Source organism: Populus euphratica, unplaced genomic scaffold, assembly GCF_000495115.2.
Source record: "Populus euphratica unplaced genomic scaffold, PopEup_1.0 scaffold22.1, whole genome shotgun sequence".
Taxonomy (NCBI): Eukaryota; Viridiplantae; Streptophyta; class Magnoliopsida; order Malpighiales; family Salicaceae; genus Populus; species Populus euphratica.
In genome coordinates, this window is record NW_011499863.1 from 1,625,266 (window position 1) to 1,641,955 (window position 16,690).

The window sequence follows — 16,690 nt, forward strand, 5'->3', positions numbered from 1 at the left end:
GTCTAGATAATTAGTAGCTAATAGTATTTAGTAAATCAAAATAACTAGTAACTATAAAATATTTTTTTATAAATTTAAAAATTTTCAGAAAATATAATGATATTATAAAGAAAAAAATAAACTCGTCCTGTTCAAATTTCAAATGAACTTAATAGATTATATTAAATATAATAATTATGATAAAAACTATCAACTTAAAATATAAAACTAGAAAAATATTAAAATGGGAATTAATAAATTCAATCACGATTGAATTAAAATAAATAAATGAAAAGTGTGAAGATTAAAGTAAAAAAAGTAAAAGAAATTATGTGGGGCAAAGTAAGCCACTGTACTGCCAAACCAAAACCCACTCTTAATCTTGACATGGAAAAAGAATCTCACTAACATATTTTTTCCCATCACCACCTTTTGTATCGTTAGTCTCAAGTTTGATCAACCTGCAAAGATGAAGTTAAAAATTTGCTGGATTCATAATCTCAATCTAGTTCTAAAATCTACAGAAGCTTGGTAACTTTACGTGTGTTTATAGCTAGTCTCTTAGAGCGATTTTTAATACTAAAAAATCACACACATATTTGAGCATTTCCAATCCATATTATATTATCCCAAGAAATTCTAAAATATCTAAATAGTTTAAGAATAAAATTTATATAGTGGATAATCAATTTATCTTTTAATTCAAGTAATTTGATCTATTAAGAAGGTATTTGATGACTTGATATAAAAAGATTAGGTAGTTAGTCACTAATAGTTAATGATACCTAATAAGTTAAGATAATTGTAGAAAGTCTAAATTTAAGGATTCTCAGATATTTAAATAAATATTTTTTTTAAAAAAAAGGCATAATAATATTATAAAGAGAAAAACTATTTAAAATAGATATTCTAAAAAGATTGAGAGTAAAGAGATTGTGAACCTTAAACTTGAAGGATTCAAGAGATATTATAGCTCACGAGTTTTGTCTTTTTAATAAAAAGAGGGGCTAAAGTATGATTTTATTCTTATAATATTTTAAGTTATATTTTATTTAAAATAATATGTATTGGATTAATGTAAAATATCAAAATCAATGTAAACTATCAAGAGACTCGCATTGAGTTCTAGAAAAATTCTTAAAGGAGAGTACTAGATTCAAACGAGGTGTCGAAGCCTATTAGATATGAAAAATAGATTTATACGCATTGTCTAAATCTAAACATTTTGGGCTTGGATTATCAAATGAGTGTTGGGATGCATGTGTAGCACACCCAACATTGGACATGTGCCTAACCTAGGCTCATGCTACCATACTTAAGCCTATACATCTTGGTAATAGCCGAGCTAAGATGTAGTAGTCCGAGTCCATGTGGGTGTTTGGGTGCATGCTTAGCATGCTCGACATTGAGCATCTATCCAACACGATTTGACTATGATACCCGAGCCCATGCACCTTGGTAATAGCTAGGCTCGAGTGTAACATCTTGGGTCCATTGAGAATTTTTTTGAGTCTTTTAAGGTTTTTAAGAGATTTTTTTGGTTTGATAAATTTTAGTTTATTAAAATCAAAATCAATGGAGGAAAAACAAAGGAAAAGAAACCTTATGATCCATTGTGTTTTTTTTTTCAACATCTTCTTGTTCTAAACTACTATAAAAATAAATTTAAAAATAACTGTATAAAACATAATCCAGTCCAAAAAGTTGATCTGGTTAATACTATTTAGCTATAACAAGAAGCCATAAAAAATAAGCGATAATTTTACTCATAATCTGAAGTAAAATTTAAACCATGATGGTTAAAATAAAAAAATTTTTTTGCCATCGACAAACTTTCTTTTTCATGTCAAAAAACTTTTGATTTTTTTTATATAGTTTATTTTAAATAATTATATCAACTCAAAATAATTAAATTATTAGATAAGACTTTAAAATATATTTATATTATTTGTTAATTCGAACTTATAATCATGTGAAAAATTATCTCAATTCATAAATTTAAATTCATAAATTTAAATTGTTAAATAAAATTTAAGATTTAATTTATATTATTTTATAACTGTTTTGACCTTAATATCTTGCTTGCTTGAAAGCTATTCTGCCTAGTATTATCTTTACCAATAACAAGCGTGAATTTTGCAACTTCGCACTTTCTTCCAAGAAAACAGAACAAATCCTTGACTTAATAATTATATCTCTGTTTCCTTTCCTCCTCTCCATGGTGCGTAACTTATAATTGTTTTATTGTTTAGGAATCGCTATCAAAATGGTAGTTAAACATGCACGCATGAAATCAAACCACTCTTACTTGTGTTTGTATGTTTGTATTCTTCTCTTTTAACTTTGGTTTTTGGTTGTTATTGGGACTTGTTTATTTTTGTATTTTAAAAAACTTATTTTTTATTTTTATTTTATTTAAATTAATATATTTTTAATGTTTTTAGTTTATTTTATTTAAATTAATATATTTTTAATTTTTTTAGTTATTTTGATGCGATGATATCAAAAATAATTTTTAAAATAAAAATATTATTTTAATATATTTATAAATAAAAATCATTTTAAAAATCACTCACAATTATACTTTCAAATAGTTTAATAATCTTTTAATTTCATGCCACACATCTCTATCCAAGTGGCCTCCTGGCCATGCCACAAATTAGTTTCACCCTAATCTTGATTTTAAATGATCAGATATTTAATTTAATATTTCAAACTACTCGACTCCAAAAAAAAAATAAGATATTTAATTTAATATTTCAAACTACTGGACTCCAAAAAAAATAAAAAAAAATCCGAATAACTCGATTTCTTACCATCACTCCTTTTGATGTATAGCAAGATTTCCAGCATCTTTTACGTGAATGAGAGGAGGGTTTGGACATGGGAGCTTTTGTAGACTGGCAACTTTGAAATGAAATATCTTGAGAATGAGAATGGAAAATAATTACTATTCTTTTTCTTTTCTTTTTCCTCATCAATTGGCAATTTGACATGAAATATCTCGGTGTACGTCATTGTAATGGATATACCTACATGCATATATATATCTCTTTTAATTGAAATATAGATTGGAGAGTAAATTATTATTAATTCCGCCCCTTTGGTCATCAGAGAGCAAGAAGCGCCCAGATGATTTTTGTTGTTTCTGCTGTGCATTAAGCATGTATCTGAAGGTTTCTCGACCAGAAAATGAATAAATAAATTGGTTGATCTTTGTTCTTTTCACAGATTTTCGTAGCAAGCTCCAGAAGCTGTTGACTTGAGAAAACACACTGCCACAACATCCAATCCAAGACCTAACTCTTCCTTTGTTAGGTGATGATGTCTCCTCGCACGAGATAACCTTTGCTGGGTAACCATGTCCCTCTTCCTTGGAAGACTCTTTGTCAATTATTATGGCACATTTCTTACTGTTTATCTTTTGTAAAGGAGAAAGGGATGGCAAAAACCTTCTTTTCCTAGAAAAAATAGAAAATGAAAAAAGAAGATATAATTTCATTCTATGATGCTATTGTATATCTTTTTTTTCTTTGATTAACATGTTTTAAATCACCTCATTTTCATGATAAAAAACACTATACCTTTCATAAATACTATTATTAAAAAAAATCAATTAGTTCAAAATAAAATAACATAAAAAGAAACAATACCATCACTTTAGCGTAATAGTGATGTTAGCAACCACGAATGATTTGGTTCAAAAGTACATGTATCAAAAAGAATAAAATTAATTAATCACTTGAAAAATAAAAAAAATTACAATTTGCTTTTGTGTGTATATATTTGTTTTCTTTAAAAAAATCGATCCCCATCTGAGTTTTTTTACAAAATTCACACCTTCGCGATCTATACATAGATGATTAGATCCCGTAATCTCCCATAAATCTCTTCCCTGAACTCTCCCTCCCTCCCCACCTCCCCTGCCCTCCCCTCTCTCTCGATACCCAACATGAGCTCATCTTCTCTCACTAAAATAGATTCCCTTTCACTCACTTCAACAATAAAACAGGCAGTTACTTTTCTGCTTCTTCTCTTATAACTACCTCTCTTATGTCCTTACACGTTTCATAGAAAGATAGGAAGAGACATGAATCATCACACTATAAATTCCCACTCCTATTTGCTGTCTCAGGACGGGACCTTTATTACTTGCTGTTTCTCTAAGTGTAGAATTAGATCATGGATTGTGTAAACGGATTGAGAAAATTAAAGGGTCTTGTTGATTTTGAGTTGTTCAATATTATTGAGTGGAAAAGATTGGAACTTTACGTCTAAAAATGATGGCTTCAGGGATAAATTTGGTAATGACAGTGATTGGATTTTCTGTAAGCACTATGTTTATAGTTTTTGTTTGCACTCGTCTTATTTGTGCTCGGATTCAGTTAAATGCATCAAGACGATCTTTTCGTATTGCTTCCAGATCTGATCTTAGCATGGTAAGCATCTCTCCTTGTCTTTCCATTGGTTTTCTGAACTGTTTCTATATTTAGTTGATTGTTATAATGTGTTTTCTATGTTTTTTATTTTTGGGAAATCGAAGTTGGTTTTTGGTTTTTGAAGTGTATGAGTGGAGCAAGCTTATTTGGATTTTAGTTTTTATTTATTTTCTCTTAATTAGGTTTAATTTCTTTTCCTTTTTTCTTTTGGATATTTATGATTATTCATTTAGTTTTGTGGAAATTAATGTGGGTTTTTATGGATTTTGGTTTTGTAATTGTATTGGTGGGGCTGGTTGGATTTTTGCTCTAAGTTTTATTTTGGTTCTCTATTGGGTTTAGTTTCTTGTGTTTGTTCAAATTTGGATATGTTAATTGCGGACATAGAAAGCAAATCACCAAATTAATTGTCTTTAGCAAAAAATGGAACCGGCATAGTGGACACTAATGTGCGATGCTGATCCATATTTATTGTGAAGGAGGAAAAAGTCTCAATTTATTTGTTAAAAAATGAAATCTTCACTTTTTTGTATGCTGAAGAGTTTTGTTTCATGAGGTAATTGTCACTGTTTTGGAGCTTGACTGTTATTCTTCGACACGTGTTACAGTTGGAACGAGGTTTACATGGTCTTGAGCCTGTAGTTATAGCTAGTTTTCCAACCAAGAAGTACAACGATAAGCTTTTCTCGGCTTCAGAAGATGCTCAGTATGTTCTTCTTTCCTTGCTACAATTCCTTATTAGTGTTTTCTGTTTTGGGTTTTATGTGATGATTTTGTATGACATAGGTAACTTTTATAGTCTTTGGACCGGCATCAGCTTAAGTTGTCATAACAATGAAGAATGTGCAGTGACAATGATTGTGTTAAAAAGCCTTTTGACTTGGAAGGTTTCATCTATTTGTACTTTTAAATTTTCAAAGGGGTGAAGAGCCGGATGGGGAGGTGTGAAGATTGATAATTTCTCATGCCATGAATTATGAATTAAGACTTGACTTTAGTTCTCTTCTGATATAGAATTTGATATAGTTTTGGCGATCTTCGTATTAGATAGAGTAAGCAAAGTTTGGGGCTGGGATCTATTTCTCATGATGTGATTTTGATGTTCTTAATTACATTTTCTGTCTGACTGAGAGGTTTTCTGAGACCTTATATAGCTAAATGTTTGGACTGATGCGACTGGGCCAAATTTTGCTTTTTGCAAAAAATTCTTCATTTAACCATCTTGCGGTTTTCCATACTTCTAACTTAGATGCTGTCTTCTTAAGCTTGATTGATTGGTCAATAACTATTGAAAAGGTTACTGCAAGGCACATTGAATTTGAGTTGGGGCTGCCAATATGATTGTCTGGTTGCTTTACTAATTAACTGGAGTTGGACCATGGATGCTTTTTGTTGTTTTTTCACCCCTTGACAAAAAATGTTTCAGCTGTATTCAGAAGGGCTGGCTTCGTTATTTCAGTATTGATGGAAGCAACCCTGACCTGTTTGGAATCCAATTTGCCTGACCTTGATAAAATTTGAAAGATATGCTGAAATAAAAGATTTACTCTGTTCCAGTTTTAGAGGACCCAAACTTGCCTTCTTTTCCTCTCTCCTTTTCTAGTACAATTCATCAGTTCAAGTTGGGTGCCAATAACCTCTTTGATCTTCGTGGGGAAGAGAATACAGAGGTCTGGGTCGATAGGGAATCATTTGGTGGAGGGGGGGGGTGTTCACCCTGTTGGGATTTTGGACCTCAATTTTCATTGATTTGAATTGAAAAGGCATGCAGCTGCTTGTATCTGTGCACCCATAAATGAAGCTTCAACTCCTAAACAACCAAACCTTCTCTCATGGTTATTTTCTCTCCAGTCATAAGCCATCTTTTTGTTAATCCTAGTTGTGTGATGCTAAGAAAAAGTTTCGAGAAAAATGATTCCTCTATACTTTTGAGTTTCTGACACTGCTCCTTTATAGAACTTTCATAACTGATTCAGTTTCTGAACCTTTTGCACACATTCTAGCTCATACTTCTGTTGCTTTATCCTCTCTTTTTCTTTTTTTTTTTTGGTTGCTGAAATCCCCACAGATATATGCCTGTCTTTCTTCATAATTATTTTTAACTGGCTCTTTTTTACTTTAATTTTAACTTTATTTTTGTTATATTTTGGGTTACATGCTATACAACCTGCTTCTGAAGAAGCATCTTGTTGATGTGGAATTGATTGTCATGACAGATAACAGCTAGGTTTTGAATGCACCATGTTCATGTCTTCAGCCCAGCATATTAGTTGACGCTGTCCTTGGGGATTTGTTTTGTTCATCATGCCAGTTTCGTAGTATTCTGCTATTTCACACTTTTCTGTTAATAAGTTGTGGTTGTTGCCTGTGGCAGGTGCACAGTTTGCCTTGCAGAATACCATGGCAAAGATATATTGCGTATTCTCCCCTATTGTGGGCACTCCTTCCACGTGACCTGCATAGACATTTGGTTGCAACAGCATTCCACTTGTCCCATGTGTCGAATATCATTGCGTGAATTTCCTGAGAAGAAGTGCGTGATGCAGCCATTGTTCAGTTCAGCTATCCGTTCTCAATATGGCACAGAGACCTTTGATTCCCATTCTTATAACTATTTGTTGACTGGGCATGGGATTTCACAAAGATCAGACCACAGCCATGGCATGGACACCATTCAAGATAATCTTTGTGCATCTGATGGTGATGAAGCATGCGGGGAGAATTCACCCCCCTTAACCGAGAGTAATCAGATTGCAAAAGACACAGGAGACAAGCATGTAGAAAGCCCGTCAAATCCCTAAATCCTTCAGAAGAGTCAAATTTTAAGCTGCATTCATTAGGATTTCCAATTTCAGAGAGTCCAAATATCAGTATTTAGAGGGAAAGAAGTTGGAATTCATAAGCCGTTGGAACAACTCCCAGAAAGTTCGTTGTTCTAAATATTCCACAAGTCAGTTGTTTTTCATTTTCCCGTCAACATGGTTGAGTTCTTGGCAGTTTTGTTAGTTTCAGTTGTAAACTAGAATCTGATCAAGAATAGTTCAATGGAATAGCAGTTCTTACTTTCGTCTCTCCGTCTCAGTGTAGTGTATCAATGTATGTGCACACAGACACACACACACGGATAACCCATCATTTCTGCCTAATGTTTCTTTTATTGGATTCTGCACATGATGCAACTCTTGTGGGGCTTGCAATTCTGATATGCTGAACATGTCTTCTGCTTTAGGTACTGTAATAAGCCCACATTCTGTATAAAGTAACTACGCAGCTCATTTGTTGCCAAGGATATAGATTTGACTGCGTCACCTGATCTTGCTTTTTGTTACCTTTCTATCCAGGTTTATGTCTTTAACAATAGTTTTCTTCAAGGTACGCAACAAAGTCACATTCTGTGATCTGTACTTCTCTGTCTCGTGAACAAAAGTGAAACTGTTAATTGAGTTATCATTAGAGGAAGCCTCGTAATTGGATTTGGAGGCCCTTCTGGACAAACCCTTGGAGGTACTTCATGAAATTCTTTCTATGCATGGATATTTCCGTAGGGTTAACCTTTAAATGGCAACAAAAGACAGAAAGGTGAAAGATAAGGTAAGCCTCCCTCCCCATTATCCCTTTTAAAATGAGAAATTGATGCCTTTTCGTGTCATTTATCCAAATCATGATTATGCTGATTAGAAAGTGACTACTTTGGTTTCCATTAACCTAACAAAAGTTCTCAGTGCCCATCGGATAGGCATGACAGGGAGAAGATATAAAGAAAGTACAATAAGGACGCACTCCCATTCTTAAATTTCCCATGTAAACGGATTCTCTTCCAAGTAGTGGCCTCAGGGGCAATAAATTTCAAAAAGAATGACATTAACAGTCACCAATATCAATCAACCAATGAAAAAGAACAATAAGTATATACAAACATTGCAAATTATATAAATCCCCAACGTTTTTAAGCAGGAAATGAATTATATAATTAACCCGTCACAGCTTAAACCCTCGGCTTGACCAGAGCTCTGAGGCTGTTCTTCATAACCACTGGAAACCCCAACTTCACAGAGATATCCAACTTGCTATGAGGTGGATAGGCAAATTCTTGAACCTTTCTTTGCCATCATTAGGTGAAGATGCACAGTGGCCAGCCCTAGACCAGGGCATATCCTCCTTCCTACACCAAATTGCATCGTTTTCACCCGTCACTCCTGTGGTATTGGCATCCTCTCCCCGCCAGACACGAACCAATCCGTGTTGTATTTTTCGGGATTGGTTCAAACTTTTGGATTCTCTCCTTTTCCATGGGAGTAGAATTCAACATTTGTATTAATTGGTAAATCATCATATCCTGCCATTGTTGTATGCTCGGTAACTGCATGAACTAGTACAAAATATGTAGGAGGGTGTTTACGCAGGAATTCTTTCACCTACTGCATGTAAATGCTCATTTTTTCTACATCTTTCTCGTCCACTTTTCGGTCACCTACAGTTGATTTTATTTCGTTGTAAAGCTTGGTCTGAACCTCAGGATTGGTAATTATAAGCTGTGCGATACCCCATTCAACCGGTGGTGTCAGTCGAGCCATTGAGGAACTCTGAGCAAAGAGTGACAAGCTCTTCATTACTTGGAGATGATTTCCTTGAAAAATAAAAATTCTCATAAATTCTATATGAATAATCTGGTCTTAAAACATAGACTTAAGTCTCAATATATCAAACTGATCTTAAAATATTTTTTAAATTCTAATTCTAAACTAAAAAAAGAAAATCAATGGAGGAGGATAATAGTAGTAATAATAATAAAGTATACAATGGTTCCAAGTCAATAAAAGAAAAAAAAATACTAGATGATAATCATTTTAATTTATTTTATTTTTGTTCTGGGCCGGAGAGGAGCACAATTTAGCTGGGAGTGAAAGGCCGAAAAAAGTACGCCCTGTAGGCCCACAGGATTTAGAGCAGTTAATTGCGTTCTTGGTGATAGGAATTTTAATTTTTAAGGGTATTTTTGCAATTCAACTTATCTTAAAAAAATGCTTTGTAAATTTTTTACATTTAAAAAATATTAAATTAATATTTTTTTTATATTTTTTTATGATTTTAATGCTATGATGTTAAAATTAAAAAAATATCTAAAAAAATATTAATTAAAAATATTTTCAATTAATTTTTTTTTAAAAAAAAATCCTACACACACATTAGAAAACACACTAATTAAATAATAAATACAAAACAAAATGATGGTTGCGGACTTGGCTTGAGAGCTCTAGTTTAGGTACGGCTTTAAATAGTCCACATTTTGTTTTTGACAATTCTCCAATCTCGAGGGTTGATAACTATGATGCGTAATGTTAAGATGATTATAAAGAATTTAAATTATATAAGGAAAACAACAAAAGAATCTATACGTTTTCTGGGAATTCATCCGTGCTTTAATCTTATGATATCATGTTAAAATAATAATAATAATAATAATTGATAGGAAACTAGTTTTGAGGCTCCCGAAGAAGAGCCTTTGGGTAATGGGCGAGGCGACTGCACACAACTTTGGGCCCAGACCTCAGAGGTGGGGTCTAGAGATGGGGGAAGATCGATATCCATTTCCATTACACGAGCTCTTACAATATATTGTACGAGACATTTGCATGATCATATATAGTATGCATAGCATAGCATAGCATTTCATAGGGTAGATATACAAAGCGTCAAGGTAGGTTTTTTCATGAACAGTTGATACTCGGTTTTAGTTCATTGGGCTGGTAGGCAGGCAAGATCCCAGCATTGCAAACCTTAATTCTTCACTCTTTTCTTGACGAGGAACAGGAAACGAGTTGAGTAGCTGTGTTCTCTTAAATAAATTCATGGCGGAATCAGTCACTTGTTCTTTTCTTTTATCGTTGTCGATTGATCCATCACTAGCTAGGGCAACCCTTGGATTTTCTTGAGGTCCTGTTTAGGTGAAAAGATGGGAGGTTTGCATGTCTTATCAAATCTATATCAAATTAATTACAGGTTGGGAGATGAAGGTTCATTGACGATGGTTGTTTTGATGTCCAAGCTTCTATTTTTATTTTATTGTCCCACATACTGTTTTGATTGCATGAAATGATCTGTAACACAATTTTAAACATCATTTGAAGCAATATTATTAAATCAGTTTATTTGCTGATTTTGATCTGAGCTGAATATTAAACTGAACCGGGTAAGTTGATGAATTAACCCACAATCGTATTTAACTTTTAAAAAATAGTAAAACAATATAATTTTAATTACTTTGATCGATAAGGCATGGATGTGCCTTTTTTCCCACAATTAGCAGTGAAGGACAGCATGGAGGCCTTCTTTCTTTCTTTTTCCCCTCGGTAAAGGTTTGGCAGATCAACGCCATCGACCATAGGAGATAGTACTTGTTCTGACTTTTGATATATAATAAATGAATATAAATTTCTACTGAACCAGCCTTGCTCGTGAGTTCAAAAAAAAAATAAAAAATTTCATGTTCTTTAGCTAAAAAGAGCAAAATTTCATACCTTAAAATATGTAAAAAAAAAGGATAAAATTTAGTCCTAAAAATATAAAACTAATATATTATATAATTTATAAAAATTAAAGTATGTACGGAAGCACTATAATCATTTTTTTAACTATTTATTATCTCACAATTCTTTATGGATTGTAATATAGATTTTTTTTTTAAAAAAAATAATTCAATCTTCTAATCTATTTTTATATAATTGAACCTAAATTAGAGTTAAATTGCATATTTTTTAGGAATAAGGGTTCGAGTTGAAAGACATTGACTAAAGTGATAAAAGCATGTAAAATAGACAGTAAGTCAATAATTTACTTGAAAAATTCATTTTAATCCTCAATCTTTTTAAGTTATCTAGTTTTTAATCAGTCCATGTAGTTTAAAAAAAATATAATTTGTTACCAAATTTTATTATCTATTATTTTAGTCTTTTTTTAGATGGATAAGATAGAGGAGATTGTCAAATTCCAGTTTAAAGAAAAAAAATTGCTTGAGGAAGATCTTGGCAACCAAAAACTTTGATTTTTGTGTTAAAAGATTCTTTATGATTAAGGGGTTAAGATTATATGTTTTTTTTCTTTTTTTAACTTGAAAACACTTAGTAAAAGAAATTAATTTTGATTTTTTATTTTGAGTTGATTTTGGATTCTAGGTATTTTTATTTTTTTTTTGCATTTTTGAAAGCAATAGATTAGTTTAACAAAGTTTTTAGGGTGTTTTTTAAAGTATTTTGAATAAAAATAAGTTGAAAATGTGTTTTTAAATTAAAAAATTATATTTTTTAAATTAATATTGTATTTTTTTTGTCGTCGTTAATTGATCCATGAAAGAGCGAACAAATTTGGAGGTCAGCTAGCTTGAGCGGTCAATTATTACTTAACCAGGCCTTGATGAGATCATTCTCATGGAGGTTCTGTCCATAACTTCTCTTCAACGATTTTACATTCAACTTTCATAAAACCTTTTAGTTTTTCACTGTTAACAAATACTTTGTATTAATAAGTATCGACTAGTTTTTTAATATTAATATATTAAAAAATATTAATTTAATATTTTTTTCAAGACACACATTTTTTTAAACTAAAAAAAGTCAAGCTTATTCTAAGCTAAGAACCTAAATAAATTAAAATGAATGATTAACTAGAAAATAAAAAACCAGATAACAGAAAAAACCATCAATTTTGTTTTTAGTAAAAACCCTCAGCCCTTTATGATCCAGCCACGAAAGACATGGATTTCATGGTCTAATAAACTCCCTAGTCAGTTCTTAATTACTTACACAAATGAACAACCTTATCCCCAAATGTCACACAATATGGCAATAGCTACCACCTTAAGTCTCATGATTAACAAGTTAATTGACATCTATAGAACTAATTAAAGAAAAACAACTGAAAATATCATCTAATTAATTATTAATTACTTGTGCCAAACTTGCTGGTTCTTCTCCTTGTTGAGCTTCAAGTCAAACTTGTTAGTATTCCACAAATGCTGCTGCTGATCTCCTTCATTTATTTGAACCTGAAAGCAGCTGTTATCATTCACTTGAGTACCCAAATAACAATTAGAAGGTGATGAATTCATGCCATTATAGGATTCAAGCAGCTGAAAATAATCGTTGGTCCTTAAATCCTGATCTTTCCGCTTCTTGTTAGACTCTGTTGTCACGTTAAGGTAGATATTCATGCTTTCCCATTTCACCTTGCACTCGTCCATACTCCTATCATAGCCTAAACTAGCCATTTCTTCTGCTATCTCTTCCCAAAGTCCTTCATTCGAATACCCACTTTCTTGAAATCTTGATTCCATGGAAGTTCTGAGCTGTATGAAGTTTAGAATCTCGGGCTCGGTCCAAATAATGCTGTTGAACTTGTCTTTCTGAATCTTTTTAGCACTAGTGCTGTCCTGGTTGTTGTAGTGCCTTTGAGTTGCTAATGCAATATGCTCAACTGACGATGACAGTTCGGGTCCTTTCTCTGCATGTTTCTTCAAGGCTTCCATCAATGCAGTATCTCTAGATTCAATCCATGCTCTCTCTTTAGCCCAAAATTCATGTTCCCGATCGAACCGAGCCAACTCTTGCTTTGTCCACTCTTCCTCTCTACACATTCTCTCATACTCTCTATCTTCAATGGTCTTCAACATTTTCTCCATCCAGGCATCTTGTTTCTCCGTCAACTTCCTCATCTGTGAGTCCACAAAGTCCTCAACTTTTGTTCTCCAACTCTTTTTAGGCCCTGCAAGACTTTGGCTCTCATTTACCCCTTTCTGCTTTTCCGTTGATCGGTTCATCATGTTGTAAGCAATAGCTGAAAGGTCATCATCATTGTTTTCTGACGAGGAAGTCTCAAATTCAGACGTGTTGGAGAAACTCAGACTTTCACTATGCTTGTTTTCTTGAAATGTTTCTTGACTTTCTTGGTTGATGGTGTTGCTCAATGGAGTTTGATAAAGAAGAGTGTTGTTTGCAAAATGGGTTTCCGAGGCTGGAACTTGGTTGCTGGGTTCTCCATAAAGGGCTTCAAGCTGTCTGAAGAACCTGTAGTGCTTCCCATCTTGTCTCCCAGCTTTACCTTCCTTGGTCTTCTTGTAGTACTTGTACAAGTTCTCAAACTTCTCTCTACATTTCTTGCCACTTCTCTGGTACCCATGTTCCTCGACCATGATCCTGATTATCAGCAAAGTCAAACTGACTCAATATTACTAGTATTATATGTAAAAACAGGCAGACAAGTACAAATTTCAAAGTAAAGAAAAACCTAGGTAGAAATTTCGTGTCCTTGTCTAGACTAACAACACTATCACACAAAAACAAATCCGTATTAATTAGTTTATTAACCATCATTTTTGAGTAATTAATGCATTAAATACTCAAAAACATTCTTCTTGGCATATAATTAATGAAGATCCCACCAACTGAGTTATGATCCTCGTCTCTCTTTAAATTCATGAACTAGTTATTTCTACCTCTCTCAAAGGAGGAGGAGGAGCAAGAAGAAGAAGATGAAGAAGAGACTAGCTAGCTAGCACTTCCAATACCTCAATTGCTTCCGGGAAGTTCATAACAGAAACTTAATTAGGAAAGAGATTGTGATATCAAAAACCAGTAAATTGCCAATAAAAGGAAATCACAAAATGATCTCAAGAGAAGATAATATCGAATAAGCAATTAAAATTGATTCAAATTAAGCTTGAGCCCTTAACACAACGAAAAGAAAAGAAAGAAAAAATCCATATTGTTCACTTCATGACAAAACCAAATTAGGGTTTCCTAATCCGGTATCAGCAATGCAAGAAGTAGCTAGCTAGAATAAGAAATACTAAAAGGATTACACAGAAGGATTCGATAGAATTTGTATGGCATGAAAAAAAGAAAGCATAGTACCTAGAAACCTCATCCCATAATGGACCTTTTTGATTAGCCTCCTTGAACCTGGAATCAAGCCTAGATCTGATCTAAAGAAGTGTAAGAGTCTCTTGTCTTGGCCATCTACTATTATTGCCTCCATCATTTCCAATCCACCCCGCAGCAGTAGCATTTTCCATTTCTACTCCGTATAGTGTACCAGCACCAGCTGAACTGCTAGCACCAATTGTAGCACTAGTTATAGTATTATTAGTAGTAATATTAGTGGCATTGGTGCAATAATGATCATGATGACGCCCGCCAAGCTTGACTAAACCACTAGGCAACATTGCTTCATGACCAACCATAATGGACTCAAAGTGGTGTGTTTGTGGCACAAGATTCCTACTTTGAACAAAGAATGGTTCGTTATCTTGTTGGGTTCCTTGAAAATGAGCTCTTCCGGTAACCAGTTGCCGGAGATCTGGCAGTCCGTACTGGTGGTGGTGTTCACTCATTTCCTGCTACTTATACAACCCTCCCACTAGGTTTTGAGACCAAGAAAATCTTACAGACAGAGAAAGAAAAGGAGAAAGAGAGATTTTTTCTCTCTTTTGTTGGGGGGCTTAAAATTATAAAGCTAGATGAATGGAGAAATTTGGAACTTTGTTCTTGGGGAGACAGGATCCGAGTCTACCGCAACTTTTCATCACTGCTACTTCATTTTATTTTTATTTTTATTTTTTTGTTGAAACACTGCTACTTCATTAACCTTTCTCTTTCTCTCTGTCTTTCTCTCTAGAAAGAGGAGGAGAACATCACGTAATGTGTATGGACCAACTAGATTGTGACAAATGTCAAAGAATTACACGAGGATGATTATCCACTATTCGAGCTCTGATCAGATGACGCGTGTACAGTGTTTTGGATTTGACCTTTTGACCGACCATTTTGCTTCCTGTCCTTAACATGATCATCAGTTTGGTGCCCTAGAAGAAGCCATATGGCTAGCTAGCTCAACCCTCCGGCTGGTGGTTCGGGTACTAACTTATATTTTGCTAGCTACTACTAACTTATATTTTGGGTTTGAATTATCTAAAAAAACTAAGGTTATAAAAAAGATTTTTTTGTAAATACTACCTTAATAATTAAACTTATATATATATATATAAAAAAGTTTAATAATTAAAGTAATATATATATATATATATATAAGTTTAATAATTAAAGTAATATATATAGTATAGTATAGTATAGTAGATTCACACATTCTAGTCTTTGCAAGTTTAGTGGTGGGTCAATCTCTCTTGTTTTTCATCATTGGTTAAGTTATTGGTTCAAAAGTCAGCATTCTTTAGATTTAACCATACCGGAGTGAGAAAGTTTAACTTGAATTTAGGCTATGTTTGTTAATGACATCTATAAAGTATTTAATAATTGCTGTGTAGATATATAATGATAATGTTTTATATTATTTAATTTATTTAATCATGAGTAACTAAATTCTGCATACAAAGCATCTAATAACCGCGTTTAGAAAACGCTAGTATTTTATATTATTTAGTTTTTTTTTCTCGTATCATCATTATAATATTAAACATACACCAAGAATAAAATATTATATTTTGATTCAGAACTTTTATTGCCGCAATATATATCTGAAATGAAGTGCTAGCTGTCTATGGAACTAGAAATTCTGCCAGTGATGCATTGTGATATTGATTAATAATTAAGAAATTGTATGAATGCCTTAATTAGGAGGAAGAGGAAGAGAAAGAGAAATGTATGTTCTTTATTCATGCTTGCATCCATATATATTACTATTGTTATTTTTATTCTCTTTCAATATAATCTAATAAGTACCATTGCTTGAGCCAGTTAGAATCTTGTGTCGCTGACCCATATGAAGAGGATCGAAGCAAAGGTAGAGAGATACGAGCACCATGCAGAAAGTTCCTGCCATGAGGAACCTTTTAATTCCTTCCTCTGTATAGCCACAAAAAAAAAATTGCAACTAGTTAATATATATATATTAAAAAATCGGAATTAATTAAAAGAAAAGTGTAACCTTCAAATTAATTATTCTTTATTGTTGAGGGAAAATTTTGGAATTTATATACGCATTTTGCTTTTGTATAAATCCAATAATCTTTTTTAGTCTCGTTACTAAATACATGTCAACGGGGTATTTATATTACAGTGCATATACATATACAGAGAGAAAGGGAAAAAAAGAAAAAGAAAAGAGGTTTCGACAAGGAAATTAATGGAAATAGGGTAATTAAGATAAAATCAAAACTAGCCTTAATGTTTTACTCTTTTAATACATAATCTAATATTAAAACGAAATAAAAAGAATTATATTGAATTTGAAATGTTATTCTATTTTTATTTAATACTCATATT

The 16,690-nt window shown here is 32.7% G+C and overlaps 1 protein-coding gene and 1 pseudogene across 1 annotated transcript; one reads left to right on the forward strand and one right to left on the reverse strand.

The window, feature by feature from the left end:
* Nucleotides 1-3,797: 3,797 nt before the first annotated feature.
* LOC105125489 (RING-H2 finger protein ATL38-like) lies at nt 3,798-7,583 on the forward strand. The gene is made up of 3 exons (XM_011025951.1): nt 3,798-4,418; nt 5,027-5,124; nt 6,793-7,583. The coding sequence occupies exons 1-3, from the start codon at nt 4,260-4,262 to the stop codon at nt 7,217-7,219; spliced, it is 684 nt and encodes a 227-aa protein (XP_011024253.1). The 5' UTR covers nt 3,798-4,259; the 3' UTR covers nt 7,220-7,583.
* A 4,534-nt stretch (nt 7,584-12,117) lies between these two features.
* LOC105125490 (trihelix transcription factor PTL-like) lies at nt 12,118-15,035 on the reverse strand (annotated as a pseudogene).
* Nucleotides 15,036-16,690: the final 1,655 nt, after the last annotated feature.